At 43.8% G+C, this 17,451-nt stretch overlaps 1 protein-coding gene across 5 annotated transcripts in view; it reads right to left on the bottom strand.

Moving 5' to 3' along the window:
• LOC140190023 (uncharacterized) overlaps window positions 1–17,451 on the bottom strand; it is a 158,538-nt gene that overhangs the window by 24,202 nt on the left and 116,885 nt on the right. For all 5 annotated transcript variants that reach the window (XM_072246420.1, XM_072246419.1, XM_072246422.1 and 2 more), the window contains 3 exons: window positions 13,977–14,270; window positions 9,416–9,709; window positions 5,154–5,456 (listed from right to left, as the gene is read on the bottom strand). In XM_072246420.1, the coding sequence (XP_072102521.1) occupies window positions 5,154–5,456; window positions 9,416–9,709; window positions 13,977–14,270 (891 nt within the window). The remainder of the gene's footprint in view (window positions 1–5,153; window positions 5,457–9,415; window positions 9,710–13,976; window positions 14,271–17,451) is intronic.

Below are 17,451 nucleotides of genomic sequence, written 5' to 3'. Positions count from 1 at the left end.
AGCTGATGTTTTGGAGAAGCAAGATGTCGTTGTATACTTATTGCTATTCCTTCTTTATCTTTGTCATTTAAAACAGTAGAGACGCCGGAAAGGGTAGCAGAATTCTTCTCTTGATGGATGTAGGAAGGCGGGAGACAGCCTGTGTACTTGAAGATTACTCGAGCAGGACGTACATCCCGCTTCAACTTCCAAAACTTCGCTGGAACTGGATGAACTCGCTATCATTCAAGAGGCTGAATATGTGATGGCAGTGACATAGAGTGGTAGTTACCCCTAAGATGCAGGACCTAGGAGACCGGGTGAAAGCCAGGAAGGGGAAAATGGTTCAACTTGCAATGGAGAATACCGTGGTGACCATGTCCCTCAAAAAAAAAACAGATATGACACTTTCCGTACTGCTGCGTGGGGGAATGCCCGAGCACAAAAGGTCTAGGCAGTCATGTGTCTGGATCTGGTGCTGTGACTCAGAATGGGAGAGGTAAGAAGAGGCGTCTGCAGTGAAGGGGGATCATTACTTAGGGGAAAGCGAAAGTACTTAATGCGGACAGGACAGAGATTGCCGGATGGTATGTTGCCTCCCGGTTGTCTGGTCCTGAGGCATCTGGGATCGTGTACTCACCACGCAATTGGTGGAGTGATTAGGGAAGCTGATGTTGTTAAGATCTCAGACAAAGTCAAGAATCAAAAAGCTGAGCATAACGCGACTGATGTCATGAGCTTCGTATATTTTAATGCAAGACGTATCGTAGGTAAGGAATCTGCACTAAGGGCAGGGAATAATAACATTGTAAGCATTGGTGAGGGCTGGTTACAGGAAGGACTGGATTTACAACTCAGTATTCGGCGGATCTCTGGTGTTACCGGTCAAGGAAAACGCCACAGCTCTGCACAGTCAGAATAGATTGGATAACGCGTCTAGTGAGGCGTTGTAGGTGGAACAGAGGAATACCCAAACAAATGAACACGTTAACGGGCTATATTATAGACCGTCCAACAGTACGCAGTATTTAGAGTGACAGTTGTGTAGAGAGTTTGCTACAAGAAACAGAAGGTTGTTATAGTAGATTATTTTAACTTTCCATACATTGACTTGGACTCCCACACTGTAAAATGTCTAGCTGGGATAAAGTTTGCTAAACGAGTTTGGAGAAGTCTCCTTAATCAGTATGGCATCTCCATCTGGTTTTGGAGTAGCAGAGTAACAGACCGGACGTCCTGAGAAAAGACTGTGAGAACGGCTGAAAGAATCATAGGGTCTCTGTACCATCCGTCGGAGACATTCATCAGGAGGGCCGCGTATGCAGGTCCCTAATCATAATCAAATATCTCATGCACCCATCCAGCAGGCTCTTTAAAGTTCTCTCTCAGGCAGAGATTCCAACGCATATCGTTTATCTGTGCGTAATTCATTTGTAGAGTGATATCTTGTTTTGCCTACGAGCCGTGTGAAGTGTGCTATGCCTGAAAAATACTTCGCATGTGAATGGCTTATTTTATCGAAGGGTAATAATCCTTTGCATACATCCTTACTGACTAAGAAAGAGACATTTGGTTTCACTGAGTGTATACCAGACTACATAAGAACAGCGGCGACATTAAACCAGGTTCTGATTCTGGTACTGGCTACTGATCTGCAACTGACCGTTACTATTATTCCAACTACTTGGCTCGCTGAAGAAGTTATCCATCAACTTGATACTTGGTTCAAAATGGACACAAACAAAGTTTGCTTTACTGACAGAATTTTTATTTATAATTTGATAAGTGGGTACCGGTCGGGAGAGGGAAGGGAAAGAAGCAGATGCTAGAGAGTACCTCTGTGGCTCTCCCCTTAGCGATAAGTACTCCTGTTTGAGTACTGTTGGGGGTGACGGCCTACCTGGGGATAGAAAACTGTGGTCGCGCCTCTGGCACAGATTCTGCCCTGTGGCTAAGAAGGTAGGGAAAGGAAAAGGATGGCAGCAATGATATGGGTCTCTATATTTAGGGGGTCAGACAGGCGATTTTGTGGACGCAGGAATGAAACGAGGATGACAGTTTGCCTGACAGGTGCCAGGTTTCGGGATGATCCTGATCACCTCAACGATGTCTTGATATAGGAAGGAGAAGAGCCAGAGGTCGTGGTATATATTGATACCAACGACATATGTAGGGAAAAGGAGGAGTTCCTGAAAACAGACTACAGGGAATTAGGAACGAAGTTGAGAAGCAGGACCTCAAAGGTAGTAATCTCCGGATGACTGTTTGTGACATGTGACAGTGAGTATAGGAATAGAATGAGGTGGAGCGTAAATGCGTGGCTGAGGGATTGGAAAAGGGGGCCGTGATTCAGGTTTGTGGATCACAGGGACTTCTTCTGGGGCAGGTGTGACCTCTACAGAAAGGTGGTTGCCCTTGAATCCCAAAGGGACCTATATCCTGGCAAGCTGGTCTGCTAATGCTTATGGGGAGAATTTAAACTAGAATTGCTCAGTGGATGGGAACCAAACTGCAGTGACGGAGAAAAGGGAGGTTGGCTAACAAATGGTGAAAGATTGCAGACAGTGCGAAAGGGAGGATAAAGCAGGTGATAGGGAAGGGACACGCACAGATCGATAGTTTGACATGTGCTTACTTTAATGTGAGGAATATTATGAATAAGGCGGATGAGCTTAGAGAGCGGGTCATTTAATTTCCAATCATTTCCGGGTTCCACAAACGACACACACCTGCTTCCCATCAGGAATTGCAGGGTAAAGACCCTGTGATTACAACAAGCAGCTGCCAGTTCCTTGGTCGACTCGTGTATGCGTAACCTCGTTCCATGGTTCTTAGGACTATCAGTTCCAAGTCTAGCATCGTTCCTGAATTCTCTACGAAAACCAAGACTCCGGGTAAAGACTCTCTTGGACACCCATTCCGCGCTCGCTAAGACTGTTAGGCCTCCCGATTAGGCCTCCGCGCCCGTGTTCAGCACTTGGGTTCGTTCCACCGCCACGTCCTTGCGACAGGTACGTTCCAATGAGACAGGGAAAAGATGGTAGTGTACAGGAATCGTGGTGTAAAAAGGCTGTTGTAAATCTAGTCCAGTAGAAACGAAGAACTTACGAAAGGTTCAAAAAACTAGCTAATGATAGAGATCTAGAAGATTATAAGGCTAGCAGGAAAGAGTTTATGAATGAAATTAGGTGAGCCAGAAGGGGCCACGAGAAGGACTTGGAGGACAGGATTAAGGAAAACCCCCAAGGGCATGTATTGTGCTGTAGATTTTCCATGTGTCGATGTTTCTATGATAAATAGTGCCGTTGGTCTCTATTGTTGTTGATGATTGGCATGGAGACATTCAATAATTGGATTCGCCAAATGGAATTACGATTTGTAACTGTGAGGTTAATAGTGACCAATACTCCAGTAACGTATGTCGAGTCGGCAGAACTCTTAACAATGTATGGCTAAGGACAAGGTTCGAAAAAAAAAACGTACTTTTGCTTTTCGTGAGGGCAGTTTCTAAAAGACAGCAACTTAAATATGGGAAGTTTTGTTGCTGTTGTTGTGTTAAAATATCGCATGAGAATTCATCCAGTTTTTCCCGTCGTAGATTCTTACTGGTACTACGATTCTCCACCTCACTTCTATAGAACATTTTCAAAGTTTCCGATATCACGGAAAGACACGGGTTGCTTTAATCGTAATTACACTTACTTATTAAGCCCAGGACAGATCCTCTGAAAGAATAACAGCGAAAACTTTGAACTTCTTCACACGCTCGACTTCTGATGAGGACTATTTTCTTGGACATCTGATTTCATCTTCCTAAAGCTAATAATCAGCTGTTTGGTCTTGCTGACGCTGAGTTGTGTTGTTGTTGTGTAGCACTCACCAAGATTTCAATCTCCCTCGTCACTACCTATGAATCAACCAACGACTTTATTGTCGTCAGTTAACATACATATGACATTATAACTGTGCTTAGACTCATATTCATGAGTATATATTTAATTTTATTTAATATTGAGAAACAACGCAGAAGTAGCCATCCGACGTCTTCAAGCCTCGCTGAGCAGCAATCCCACGATTTAATCCTAGCCAAATCACAGGATCATTTACAATGGGCAATTACCCTACAAAACCAGTGAGTCCTTAACTGTCAGGGAGAACAGGAGTACTGGGAAAAACCCCACGTTGTATCAGAGAGAACGTAGAAAATCGTTACAGTCAATGGCAGAAATGCAATACTCGTCTCCTGTTCTGTAACGCAAAGTTCTGCTAACCACTATAAAACGAGTCTTCCAACGGGCGAAGCACGCAAACTTGTGGTGCCACTGTGCAGATGCAAATGGTGGAGAAGATGCGGTTACCAAACCGAATTCACTGAATTTTCCAGTCTCTTGAATTAAAGCTCCTTTAGAAGGGAACTTTGGGTCCAAGATCATAGCTCCCTGAAAATAACTACGCTGGTTGACAGTGCCAAAGAAGGAAAGAAACCTACCTCCATTTTTTGTCCGAGCAACTGAGCTTAAGTGTTGTGAAATCATGTTATACTTCCATAAATCTCTAGGGCGTCTGCATCCGGAATATCCCATTCAGTTATGATCGCATTATTATAGGAAGGTGGGTGAGATTTTTCGGGGGCTGCGGAAGGCTGCGGCAGATGTTTACCAGAAAGCTGACTGGATTAATGGTCATGTACTGTCAGAGAGAATGGACAAAACTTTCTTGTCTTCTCTGGAACGGCGGAGATCTCGTAGCTATTTATAAAAGTATGGTACTCATAAAGAGAATAGACATCCAGTGTCTTTCTGTCGAGGTTTGAAATATCTCATATCGGATGGGCTTGCATTTGAGACGAGACGAGGAAGATTATAAGCATATGTATGCGGTCAGGTCTTTGCTCAGTGTTGGATGCTTAAATATGCTGCATGTCTTTCGAGAGTATGGATGGAGTTAAATACGATAGAGGCGTACTGCAGCCTTTGGGAGTAGCACTTAATCGTGCAGGAAATGAAAGAATATGAATATTCTGTCGGCAAAAGGAGTTAGTTTAGTTAAGCATTTGCTAACTAACTGAACCAGCTCGCTGGAACTCTGTTCCTGGTGCTGTATTAGATTTTGATCAATGTTCTAATACTACCAATCAGTGCATCAACGTGCATAACAGGAACCGAGACACTAACCTGTGACTATAACACGAACATTTTGGCTGTAAGGGGAAGTTATCCATCGACCAGATATTTGTGTCATCAGAACGCAGGCGTAGACGCCAGCCATGTCTCTGCTCACATTTTTCATGATATAAGAGACATCTCTTCGGTGTTCATGGTGTTCACTGCTGTTGATGAGAGGAGCGGTGTCTTTCGTTAACTGAAGCAGCGCAATTTCAACAGGATGTTCTGCAACGCAGGTTATGTTGACTGTTTCCCCTGGCACATAGATCGAATGATCAGGACTCTTGCAGATTTTGGGTCCCGGCGGAGTATCTGAAACGAGAGACGTGCAGAAGAATTGCTATGAGTGCGCAATCAAATATGCGAAAGAAGTATTCTCCCTAAACTGCTGCTGTATTAATTAATTAGTGAAAGCATAGATTTAGACTGCATGTTCGATTACCTGTTAAACAAACAGCTTAAATTGAATTCAACGATATTTTTTATTGAGTTGACGAAACATCACTTTCCCTTTGCTCTTATGCATGACGTGCATGACGTCAAATGTACAACACTAACTTTTTTGCACTGAAGGTGAAAGTTCAAGGTAAATGTAGATTCACTTAAAACCACGTCAATATTATTGTATTATATCCTGAGATTCTTTTTGTTAGACATTTGCAGCAAAAACAAGGAGCACAAGTAAGTTGCATCACACAGAAAGGAAACTGCGTAGTAAAGAAATACTGCAAAGATGAGTTGTAAAGAGGGCTGATCGTAAGTCTCTAGGTCGTAACATCCGTTCAGAGTAGTGCCGATTGCTCTTACCTAAGACGTTAAAGGAGACATATGGTATTTGCATAATATCATCCTGAACCTGGTTATATGTGATCCATTCATAAATAGTTTTAAGTAAATAGTGAATTGAACGGTATTACAGGCCAGTTCCAGAGGTTTGGCGATTTGAATCCGTTTTCCATGGGTTTCAGAAGAATAAGAGGGACTTCGCATTTAACATTGAGAGGCCAGGAAAATTATTGCCTCGCAGGCAAATAACCTCTGCAAATCTCTGCATACGTGGCCGGTAGTGGCTTGAACGTTAAATATTGTAAGCTGATGACATACGTGATTTGAAACTCGGAGATCTGAGTACTTTGGGAACTGAATGTGGAAGTTTCAGCCAAGCATACAAGAAACATGAGAGTATTCAAAAGTCCTATAAGTGTATCAGGACCTTGTAGCCTATTCCTGCTGGTACTCTGTTTTCACTTTCTGTGTGTTTTTCCTGTTTTTAGCTTCCCATTCTGTTGCTGCTTTATAAAAATCTAGTGAGGGCGCATTTGAACTATCGGATTCGTTGTTTCAGGTTTTGGTTCGGCAGGATTTTTCTCTCTCCTGTACTCGCTAAGCTAAGAAGGCAGTGTTCTCCAGCTTTAAAATCAGTGTGTCATTTCCTCCGCTCGCATTTTTCCTCGAAACGTTCTTGGCACATTCTCTTCCAACCTTCAGAATACACAGGGTGAGCAAGCCGAAATCGTGAACTTATTGATACCAAATACATTGGATGAAGCAGGGAGGATGTCCTGAAAGCATAACACAGGGATTTAAGGAGGAAATTGAAAAGTAGGACCACAAGGGTAGTAATCTCGGGATTCCTGTCTGTGCCACTTGACAATGAGGTTAGGAAAAGAACGTTTTGGCTGACAAACACGTGGCTGAAGAATTGCAGCAGGGGGCAATGGTTCACATTATTTCTGGATAACTGGGGCCACTTCCGGGGCAGGTGTGAGCTGTACAAAAGGGATGGGCTGCATATGAATCCGGGGTGGGGTGGGGGTAGGGAGGAAAATATTCTTGCGGGTAGGTTTACGAGAGCTGTTGGGAGTGGCTTAAACTAATTTTGTAGGGGTGCTAGGAGCTAGTGTCGTAGAGCTGAGGATGAATCTGCAGGTTTACAATTAGATGATGGGTATAACATGAATGTAAGCAAGGACAAGCCAATGACTGGGTGTAAATGCAGACAGAGCAAACAGTTAAATAGTCCACACAGGCAAGATTCAAGAGGGTGAAGAATGCAGTGCTGACAGTGCTTTATTTCAATGCACGTAGCAGATTGGTCGGTATGACGTCGCAGGTATCACTGAAGCGTGGCTCAACGAAGGCCATAGTATCCATTATATCCTTCGAACCCTTGCCATCAAAGGATATAATTTGTATCGAAACGGCAGGCTGGCAGGCATAGACGGTGGTGTGGTTCTGTTGGTAAGAGATGCAATTACATCTTCCGAAAGAGGTGACATGGGGTCGGAGATGATCGAATCTTTGTGGATGAAGTTGAGGAGCTACAAGGGGAAAAAGAGTTATGCGAATCATATGTAGGACTGCAAATAGTAGTCATGATGTGGGGTTGAGATTGATATGATACAAATGTAAAAGGCATATCATACGGCCGATGCCACAATTGTAATGATGGAGTTCAATATGCAAGACGATTGGGAAAATCAAGATGGTGCCAAATCGCAAGAAAGAGTTCTCGCGGAATGCCTACGAGATGGATTTTTAGGCACCTTGTGCTTAAGCCTACTCGGGAGAAGGGTATGATGGATCGGCTGTTATACATTAGCCCAGCTCTTATTAGGGAGCTTAATGTAGAGTAATATTTCAGAGGCTGTGATATTCATATGATTAAATTCACACGGCAATTTCAGATGGAATAGTACAGGTCTCATGTATCAGTGTCGCAAAGAATAAAGGGAATTGCAAAAGCATGAGAGATGAGCTTGCCCAAGTGGGTTGGAGGATTGGAGTGTCAGGAGGCAAGAGTGCGTGCCATTGCTATTTCAAAGGAAAAACCTCGAGACAATCTCAAAGTGCTTAAAGTGGATAGGTAACTACACCAGATGGTCAGCACACTAAGTCCTGTGAGAAATTCTGTAGAAATGTATGATGGTGCATTTTGGTAAACAGAACAATAGTGCGGATCATATTCTAAATAGTGAGAATGTTGAAAGATCATAGATGCTTAGGAGTCCTCGTGCAAGATTCAAAGAATGTTAATATTACACTTTGAGTCTGTAGTAAAGAAGGCACCTTCAATGTTGGCAATTATTTCAGGGGAATATAATATAAAATTAATAAGATAACGCTGAGGATTAATAAGACACTAACCAGGCCACACTTGTAGTCTTGTCAACAGGATTAGACTCCATATCTCGGAAAGGATCTGTTGTCATTGGAAAGAGTCCAGGGTAATTTCACAAGGATGATTCGCGATTGAACGGGTTAACATATGAGGACCGTTTGGCAGCTCTGGGCCTGTACTCTTTGGAATTTAGGAGAATGCGGGGCAGTGGGGATGTGGTTGAATCTCGTTGAAACCTACCGAATATTAAAAGGACTAGAATGGGTTGTTGAGAACAGGATGTTTGCTATGGCGGGGGTATCCAGAAATAAAGGCAGAGCCACAAAATTGAGGGGTGACCTTTTTAAAAAGAGAGGTAAGAAGGATTTTTATAAAGGTCACCCCTCAGTTTTGTGGCTGTCCCTCTATTTCTGTAGTATATATATATGTGTATATAGCGAGTGGAGACCTGTGGAATGCTTTGTCACAGACTGTGGTGGATGCCAAGTCCGTGGTATATTTTAAGGTGGAAGTTGATACTTTCAAGCAGGAGAATGGGGTTGAGTGTGTTTTGGAATCAGCAATGTTGGAAGGGCGCAGCAGACTCGATGTGATGAATTCTAATCCTATATATTATGTTTGTCTGACTTTTGGACTTCCTGTCTACTGTCAACCAGTCCCAGGTTATTTTTTTCCCATTGGTTATCTTTCGTGACAACGTCCCTAATGTTCTTCATGAAGTTTAAATAGTCGTGGTCTGGTCCGACAGTTAATTTTGGCTGTTTTTTTTTTCCCTCTTTCTCAGTAAAGGATTATCCCGTCTTCTTTTTTTTTTCTCTGTGTGCAGGCCCACTATTTCATTAATCGCTTAAGACGACCGAGTAAAATATCCTTGTTACCAAGTTAAACCATACAAAGGAAAATTAATCGCAATAACCGAGGTCTGACAATGGGCAATCCAACAGTTGCGGTCTGCACTTTATAAGATTCACAGAATCGTCTTTACCAGGAAGGAAACATTGTGTTAAAGTTCCCTGAATATATTTTGTTTAGAAATTACTCTGTTTTGAATAAACATCCTTCATCATTCTGGTGATTATACTTGATGATTTTCCAATCACTGGAGAGGGTTTGATAGAATGGAACGCTATAAAGTGGATGCCTTACTAACCTGCGACGTTTATTCGAATGTGATGGCTGATGGAAGAACGGATGAGTCGACCCGATTCCATTTTCATAAAGATACAAGCGTAGTCCCCATCACTGTCAGTATTGACAGCTTCAACATGATAGTTGAACTGCTTCTGGTTTCCCGTGCTGTTTATGATAGAGACTGAGTCCTTCAACAACTGAAATTGGCCTGGTGAGCCACGCCACGCGACATCACAAGTAATAGTAACTGCTTCTCCAGTTACATAGACTGGGTATTCTGGACTTTTTGAAATTTTGGGCTGAGGTGGAAGATCTGGAACAATATAATTAAGGAGAAAATGCTGAATAGTGAATTCATCAGTTGCAGTTCATAAAATATTTTTAAAAATCGTACTTTTGGAAACAAAACCGCAAACTTGGATACTCTCACCATAAGGGTTCAGACAGTAGGAATGTTTGTGTTTTTCCCACTCCTTATCTAAAATCTCAAGACTTATTTCTTGCACTGTTTTAAATTTGCAATAATATAGCTGATGTCTTCGAGAATCAGGATGTTGTTGTATACTTATTGATATTCATTCTTTATATTTGCTCATTTAAAACAGTAGAGACGCCGGAAAAGGTAGCAGAATTCCTCTCTTGATGGATGTAGGAAGGCGGGAGACAGCCTGTGTCCTTGAAGACTACTCGAGCAGGACGTACATCCCGCTTCAACTTCTAACAGTTCGCTGGAACTGGATGAACTTGCTATCATTCAAGAGGGTGAATGTGTGTTGGCAGTGACATAGAGTGGTAGTTACCCCTAAGATGCAGGACCTAGGAGACCGGGTGAAATGCAGGAATGGGAAAATGGTTCAACTTGCAATGGAGAATACCGTGGTGACCATGTCCCTCAAAAAAAAAAAAAAAAAAAAAAAAAAATAAAACAGATATAACATTTTCGGTACTGTTGCGTGGGGGGATGACCGAGCACAAAACAAAAGTCCAGGCAGTCACGTGACTGGATCGAGTCCTGTGACTCAGAATGGAAGAGAGGAGAAGAGGCATGCTGAAGTGAAAGGGGATTCCTTACTTAGGGGAACAGAAAGTAGTTAATGTGGACAAGATGGAGATTGCCGGATGGTATGTTGCCTCCCGGTTTTCTGGTTCTGAGGCATCTGGGTTCGAGTACTCCGCAAGCAGGTGGTGGAGGGATTAGGGAGGCAGATTTTGTTAAGATCTCAGAAAAAGTCAGGAATCTTGATAGTATCCATTATATCCTTTGAGCCTTTGCCATCAAATGATACAATATGTATCGAAACGGCAGGCTGGAAGGCATAGACGGTGGTGTGGTTCTGTTGGTAAGACATGCAATTACATCTTTAGAAAGAGGTGACATAGGGTCAGAGATGGTCGAATCTTTGTGGGTGAAATTAAGGAACTGCAAGGGTAAAAAAAAAAAAAAAAAACAGTATGCGTATCATATATAGGCCTGCAAATAGTAGTCATGATGCGGGGTGGAGATTGGGATGAGGAAAATGTAAAAGGCATGTAATAAGGGCAATGCCACAATTGTAATGCTGGAGTTCAATATGCAAGTGTCATGGTCCGGATCGGGGTCCTTTTACATTTACCTTGTTTGTTACAATCCGGACCGTTGATTCCCTGTTTTCCCGTGTCCCTCGACTTTGCCGATTAAAGGCAATTAACGCTCTGCTGAACTGGTAGTGTATAGTTTCCGGCTTTCAGCCGTTCGGCTCGAGAGCGTCTGCAAAGTCATCAAAGGTACGGTGTGCCGATGTCATCGGGCCCGAGCAAGCCTTGTCTCTGCCGAAGCGAGTACCGGTAATTCGCCCTTGCTCACCGGAGCAAAGCTGTCCAGTTACCTCGCCAAAGCGAGCCTGCAAAGTTTTCTCACCGAGGTGGGACCGTCAGTTAACACGCCGGAGGGAATAAAGAACCGCTGTTTACTATTCCCGGGCCGAGTCAAGACCTCGCCACTACCTGGAGGATCCAAGTCAAGTCGTGGCTCCGGCGGCATTCAAGCACCAAGTCAAGTCCCGATTCCGACGGGATTGAAGCACCAAGTCAAGTCATCTCCCTATCAGCTTTCAAGCACCAAGTCAAGTTCTGGTCCTGGCAGGGTCCCAGTTCTGAGTCAAGTCCTGGCCCTGGCGGTCTGTGATTCCAGTCCTACCCCCTTGTCTGAATCCCTTCTCCACCGCTCTTGCCTCTAGCCCTCGTCTGCAGCCCCTGCCTGCACACTGGTCTAGTTCCATCGCCGGAGCTAGATAGGTAATATCTGGTGTTCATTCGTGTTCGTCTTGTCTCGTCCTCGCATCTGTGGGTAAGTCACGCCGTCTTGCCGTTGCCCCGCGGAGTGTCATGAGTCCCGGCCCTATGACCTGTACCGAAGGAGGGATTCCGGCTCTCCGTTCTGTGTGTGTATCCATGGTTCCATGAACTTGCCCTCCCGAGACCGAGGCTCTGTTTTCCATCTTTCTCCTCTCCCCAACCCATGTCACGTACATGCCTGGTTCTGGGGTGCGAGCCCGAGACAAGACCCAAGTACTAGGTCTTGCCCAGTCTCTGCCTCGGAGTCCATACCCTAGCCTCTTCATGTCTCCTCTAGTTCTAAGAGCCGATTCCGAGTCCAAGCCCAGACCCTTCGTCCCAGCCTAGTCGTAGGCCTGAGTCCTTGTCCAGTTCGCTGGTTCCTGCTCCTGCCTTGCTCTCTTGGTATCGAACAATAAACTAAATCTAAGTAACTCACAAGATGTGTCTTGCATTTGGGTCCCCCTTGCTCCCAATGCCCCCGCCACTGTGACAGCAAGACCTTTGAGAAAATCAAGCTGGTACCGAATCGCAAGAAGGGGTACTCGCGGAATGCCTACGAGATGGATTTTTAGGCACCTTGTGCTTGAGCCTACTCGGGAGAAGGGTATCATGGATGGGGTGTTGTGCAATAGCCCAGCTCTTATTAGGGAGCTTAATGTCGAGTAATATTTCATAGGCAGTGATATTAATATGATTAAATTCATACTGCAATTTGAGAGTGAATTGTACACGTCTCATGTATCAGTGTCTCAACGAATAAAGTGAATTACAAAAGCATGAGAGATCAGCTTGCCCAAGTATGTTGGAGGATTGGAGTGGCAGGAGGCAAGAGTGAGTGCCATTGCTATTTCAAAGGAAAAAGCTCGAGGCAATCTCAAAGGTCTTAAGGTGGATAGGTCACTACACCAGATGGTCAAGATTCTAGGTCCTGAGAGAAATGCTGTAGAAATGTATGATACGGCATTGTAGTAAACGGAACAATAGTGCGGACTATATTCTAAATAGTGAGAGCGTTGAAAGATCATAGATGCTTAGCAGTTCTCGTGCAGGATTCAAAGAAGGTTAATTTGCACATTGAGTCTTTAGTAAAGAAGGCACCTTCAATATTAACATTTATTTCAAGGGAATATAATATAAAATTAATGAGATAACGCTGAGGATATATAAGACACTAACCAGGCCACACTTGAATTATTGTCAACAAGTTTAGACCACATATCTCGGAAAGGATCTGTTGTCATTGGAGAGAGTCCAGGGGAATTTAACAAGGATGATTCAGCGATTGAACGGGTAAACATATGAGGACCGTTTGGCAGCTCTGGTCCTGTACTCATTGGAATGAAGGAGAATGCGGGGCGGTGGGGGTGGGGGTGAATCTCGTTGAAACCTATCGAATATTAAACGGACTAGAATGGGTAGTTGAGAACAGGACGTTTGCAATTGCGGGGGTACCCAGAAATAAAGGCAGAGCCACAAAATTGAGGGATGACCTTTTTTTAAAAAGAGAGGTAAGGAGGAATTATATAACCAGCGAGAGGAGACCTGTGGAATGCTTTGCCACAGACTGTGGTAGATGCCATGTCCGTGGTATATTTAAGGTGGAAGTTGATACGTTCAAGGCAGGAGTATGGGGTTGAGTGTGTTTTGGAATCAGCAATGATGGAAGGGCGCAGCAGACTCGATGTGATGAATTCTAATGCTATATATTATGTTTGTGTGGTTTTATGGATTTCTTGTGTACTGTTAAACAGTCCCAGGCTATTTTCTTACTCTCATTGGTTATCTTTCGTGACAAGGTCCCGAATATTCTTCGTGAACTTTAAGTAGTCGTGGTCTGCTCCCGCAGTTAATTTTGGCCGCTTTGTTTTTTTTTGTTTGTTTGTTTGTTTTTTGCGCACAGTAAAGGATTGTCCTATTCTTTTTTCTCTCTCTGCGTGCAGGCCCAATATTTCGTCAGTCGATTTAGACGACCGAGTAAAATATTCTTGTTACCAAGTTAAACCATACTAAGAAAAAATAATTGCAATAACCGAGCTCTGACAATGGGCAATCCAACAGCTTCGGTCTGCACTTTATAAGGTTCACCGAATCGTCTTTACCCGGAAGGAAACATTGTGTTAAAGTTCCCTGTCGATAATTTGTTTAGAAATTGCTCTCTTTTGAATAAACATACTTTATCATTTTGGTGATTATACTTGATGATTTTCCAATCACTGGAGAGGGTTTGATAGAATGGAACCCTATAAAGTGGATGCCTTACTAACCTGCGACGTTAATTCGAATGTGATGGCTGATGGAAGAATGTATCAGTCGACCCGATTCCATTGTCACAAAGACACAAGCGTAGTCCCCTTCACTGTCAGCATTGACAGCTTTAACATGATAGTTGAACTGCCTCTGGTTTCCCGTGCTGTTTATGACAAAGACCGAGTCCTTCAACAACTGAAATTGGCCTGGTGAGCCACGCCACGCGACGTCACAAGAAATAGTAACTGCTTCTCCAGTTACATACACTGGGTATTCTGGACTTTTTGAAATTTTGGGCTGAGGTGGAAGATCTGGAACAACATAATTAAAGATAAAATGCTGAATAGTGAATTCATCCGTTGCAGTTCATAAAATATTTTTAAAAATCGTACTTTTGGAAAGAAAACCACAAGCTTGGATACTCTCACCGTAACGGCTTCAGACGGTAGGAATGTTTGTGCTTTCCCTACTCTTTATCTGAACTCTCAAGGCATATGTCTTGCACTGTTATAAATTTGCCCTAATATATCTGAAGTTTTGGAGAATCAAGATGTCGTTGTATACTTATTGCTGATCCTTCTTTATATTTGCTCATTTAGAACAGTAGAGACGCCAGAAAGGGTAGCAGAGTTCTTCTCTTGATGGATGTAGGAAAGCTGGAGACACCCTGTGTCCTTGAAGACTACACGCGCAGGACGTGCATCCCGCTGCAACTTCCAGCACTTCGTTGGAACTGGATGAACTCGCTATCATTCAAGAGGCTGAATCTGTGATGGCACTGACATAGAGTGGTAGTTACCCCTAAGATGCAGGACCTATGAGACCGGGAGAAAGCCAAGAAGGAGAAACTTGCAATGGAGATTACCGTGGTGACCATCCCCCTCTAAAAACAGATATCAGATTTCCTGTATTGTTGCGTGTGGGGATGAGCGAGCACAAAAATTCTAAGCAGTCATGTGACTGGATCTGGTGCTGTGACTCAGAACGGAAGAGGGGAGAAGAGGCGTGCTGTAGTGAAAGGGGATTCCTTACTTAGGGGAACGTAAAGTAGTTAATGTGGACAAGTCGGAGATTGCCGGATGGTATGGTGCCTCCCAGTTATCTGATTCTGAGGCAGCTGGGACGTGTACTCTGCAAGCAGTTGGTGGAGACATTAGGGAGGCAGATGTTGTTAAGATCTCATACAAAGTCAGGAATCAAAAAGCTGAGTATAATGCGACTGATGTCATGAGCTGCGTATATTTTAATGCAAGACGTATCGTAGGTAAGGAGTCTGCACCCAGGGCATGGAATAATAATATTGTAAGCATTGATGAGGGCTGGTTACAGGAAGGACGGATTTACAACTCAATGTTCCGCGGTTCTCTGGTTTTACGAGTCAAGCAAAAAAGCCACGGCTCTGCACAGTCAGAACAAATTGGATAACACGTCTAGTGAGGCGTTATAGGTGGAACTGAGGAAGACCCAAACGAATGAAGATGTTAATGGGCTATATTATAGACCGCCCAACAGTGCGCAGAATTTAGAGTGACAGTTGTGCAGAGAGTTTCCTACAAGAAACACAAGGTTGTTAAAGTAGATTATTTTAACTTTCCATACATTGACTTGGACTCCCACACCGTAAAGAGCCTAGGTAGGATAGAGTTTGCTAAATGTGTTTAGAGAAGTCTCCTTAATCAGTATGGCATCTCCATCTGGTTTTGGAGTAGCAGAGTAACAGACCGGACGTCCCGAGAAAAGACTGACAGAACGGCTGACAGAATTATAGGGTCTCTGTACCATCCGTCGGAGACATTCATCAGGAGGGCCGCGTATGCAGGTCCCTAATTATAATCAAATATCTCACGCACCCTTTCCAGCAGCCTCCTTAAAATTTTCTATCAGGCAGGAGAGTCCAAACCATAAAGACAAGAACGATGAGGACGGCAAACAACGTCTTCCGTCAGGCCATTACGGTTCTGAAATCTCTGTGTTATCTCATTCCAACTATCACTTGCTAATTTGTACTGTACCATACACTATTTAGTTTAAGCATTTTACTTCGTTTATCTGTGCGTAATTCATTTGTAGAGTGACATCTTACTTGCTGTGTGAAGAGTGCTAGCCCTGAAAGATACTTCGCATGTCAATGGCTTATTTTATCGAAGGGTAATATTCCTTTCCATCCATCCTTACTGACTAAGAAAGAGACATTTGGTTTCACTGAGTGTTCACCAGACTACATAAGAACAGCGGCGACATTAAACCAGATTCTGAGTCTGGAACTGGCTACTGATCTGCAACTGACCGTTACTGTTATTCCAACTATTGGCTCGCTGAAGATCTATATATCAACATGATACCTTGGTCAAAAAGGACACAAACGTAGTTTGCTTTATTGTCAGAATTTTTATTTATAATTTGTTAAGTGGGTAAGTCAGGAGAGGGAAGGGCAAGAAGCATATGCTAGACAGTACCTCTGTGGCTGTTCTCTTAACGATAAGTACTCCTGTTTGAGTACTGTTGGGGGAGACGGCCTACCTTGGGGGAGACGGCCTACCTAGGGGGAGAAAACAGTGGTAGCGCCTCTGGCACAGATTCTACCCTGTGGCTCAGAAGGGTAGGGAAAAAGGATGGCAGCAGTGATATGGGAATCTATATTTAGGGGGTCAGTCAGGCGATTTTGAGGATGCAGGAAAGAAACGAGGATGACAGTTTGCCTCCCAGGTGCCACGGTTCGGGATCATCCTGATCGCCTGAACGATATCTTGATATAGCAAGGAGAACAGCCAGAGGTCGTCGTATATATTGGTACCAACGACATAGGTAGGGAAAAGGACCAGGTCCTGAAAACAGACTACAGGGAATTAGGAAGGAAGTTGACAAGCAGGACCTCAAAGGTAGTAATCTCCGGATGACTGTTTGTGGCACGTGACAGTGAGTATAGGAATAGAATGAGGTGGAGGGAAAATGCATGGCTGAGGGATTGGAGCAGGGGGCAATGATTCAGGTTTGTGGATGACTGGGAGCTCCTCTGCGGCAGGTGTCACTTCCACAGAAAGGTGGTTGGCCTTGAATCCCAAGGAGACCTATATCCTGGCAAGCTGGTCTGCCAATGCTTATTGGGAGAATTTAAACTAGAATTGCTGAGGGTATGGGAACCAAACTGAAATGACGGAGAAAAGAGAGGTTGGCTAACAAATGGAGAAAGATTGGAGACAGTGCGAAGGGAGAATAAAGCAGGTGATAGGGACGGAACACGTTCAGATCGATGGTTTGAGATATGCTTACTTTAATGCGAGGAGTATCATAAATAAAGCGGATGACCTTGAGAGTGGGTCTGACATGTTCCCTTCAGGCAATCCCCCATATTGCCATTTATCTCAGCAATTGAGCCTCAGTCACCTCATTTATTTTCCAATTATTCCCAAGTGCCACTAACTACACACACCTGCTTCCCATCAGGAACTGCAGGGTAAATACCCTGTGATCACAACAAGGAGCTGCCAGTTC

Source organism: Mobula birostris, chromosome 29, assembly GCF_030028105.1.
Source record: "Mobula birostris isolate sMobBir1 chromosome 29, sMobBir1.hap1, whole genome shotgun sequence".
In the NCBI taxonomy this organism is placed as follows: domain Eukaryota; kingdom Metazoa; phylum Chordata; class Chondrichthyes; order Myliobatiformes; family Myliobatidae; genus Mobula; species Mobula birostris.
Note: the sequence above shows the minus strand (reverse complement) of the source record. Positions and strands in the feature narration are given on the sequence as shown.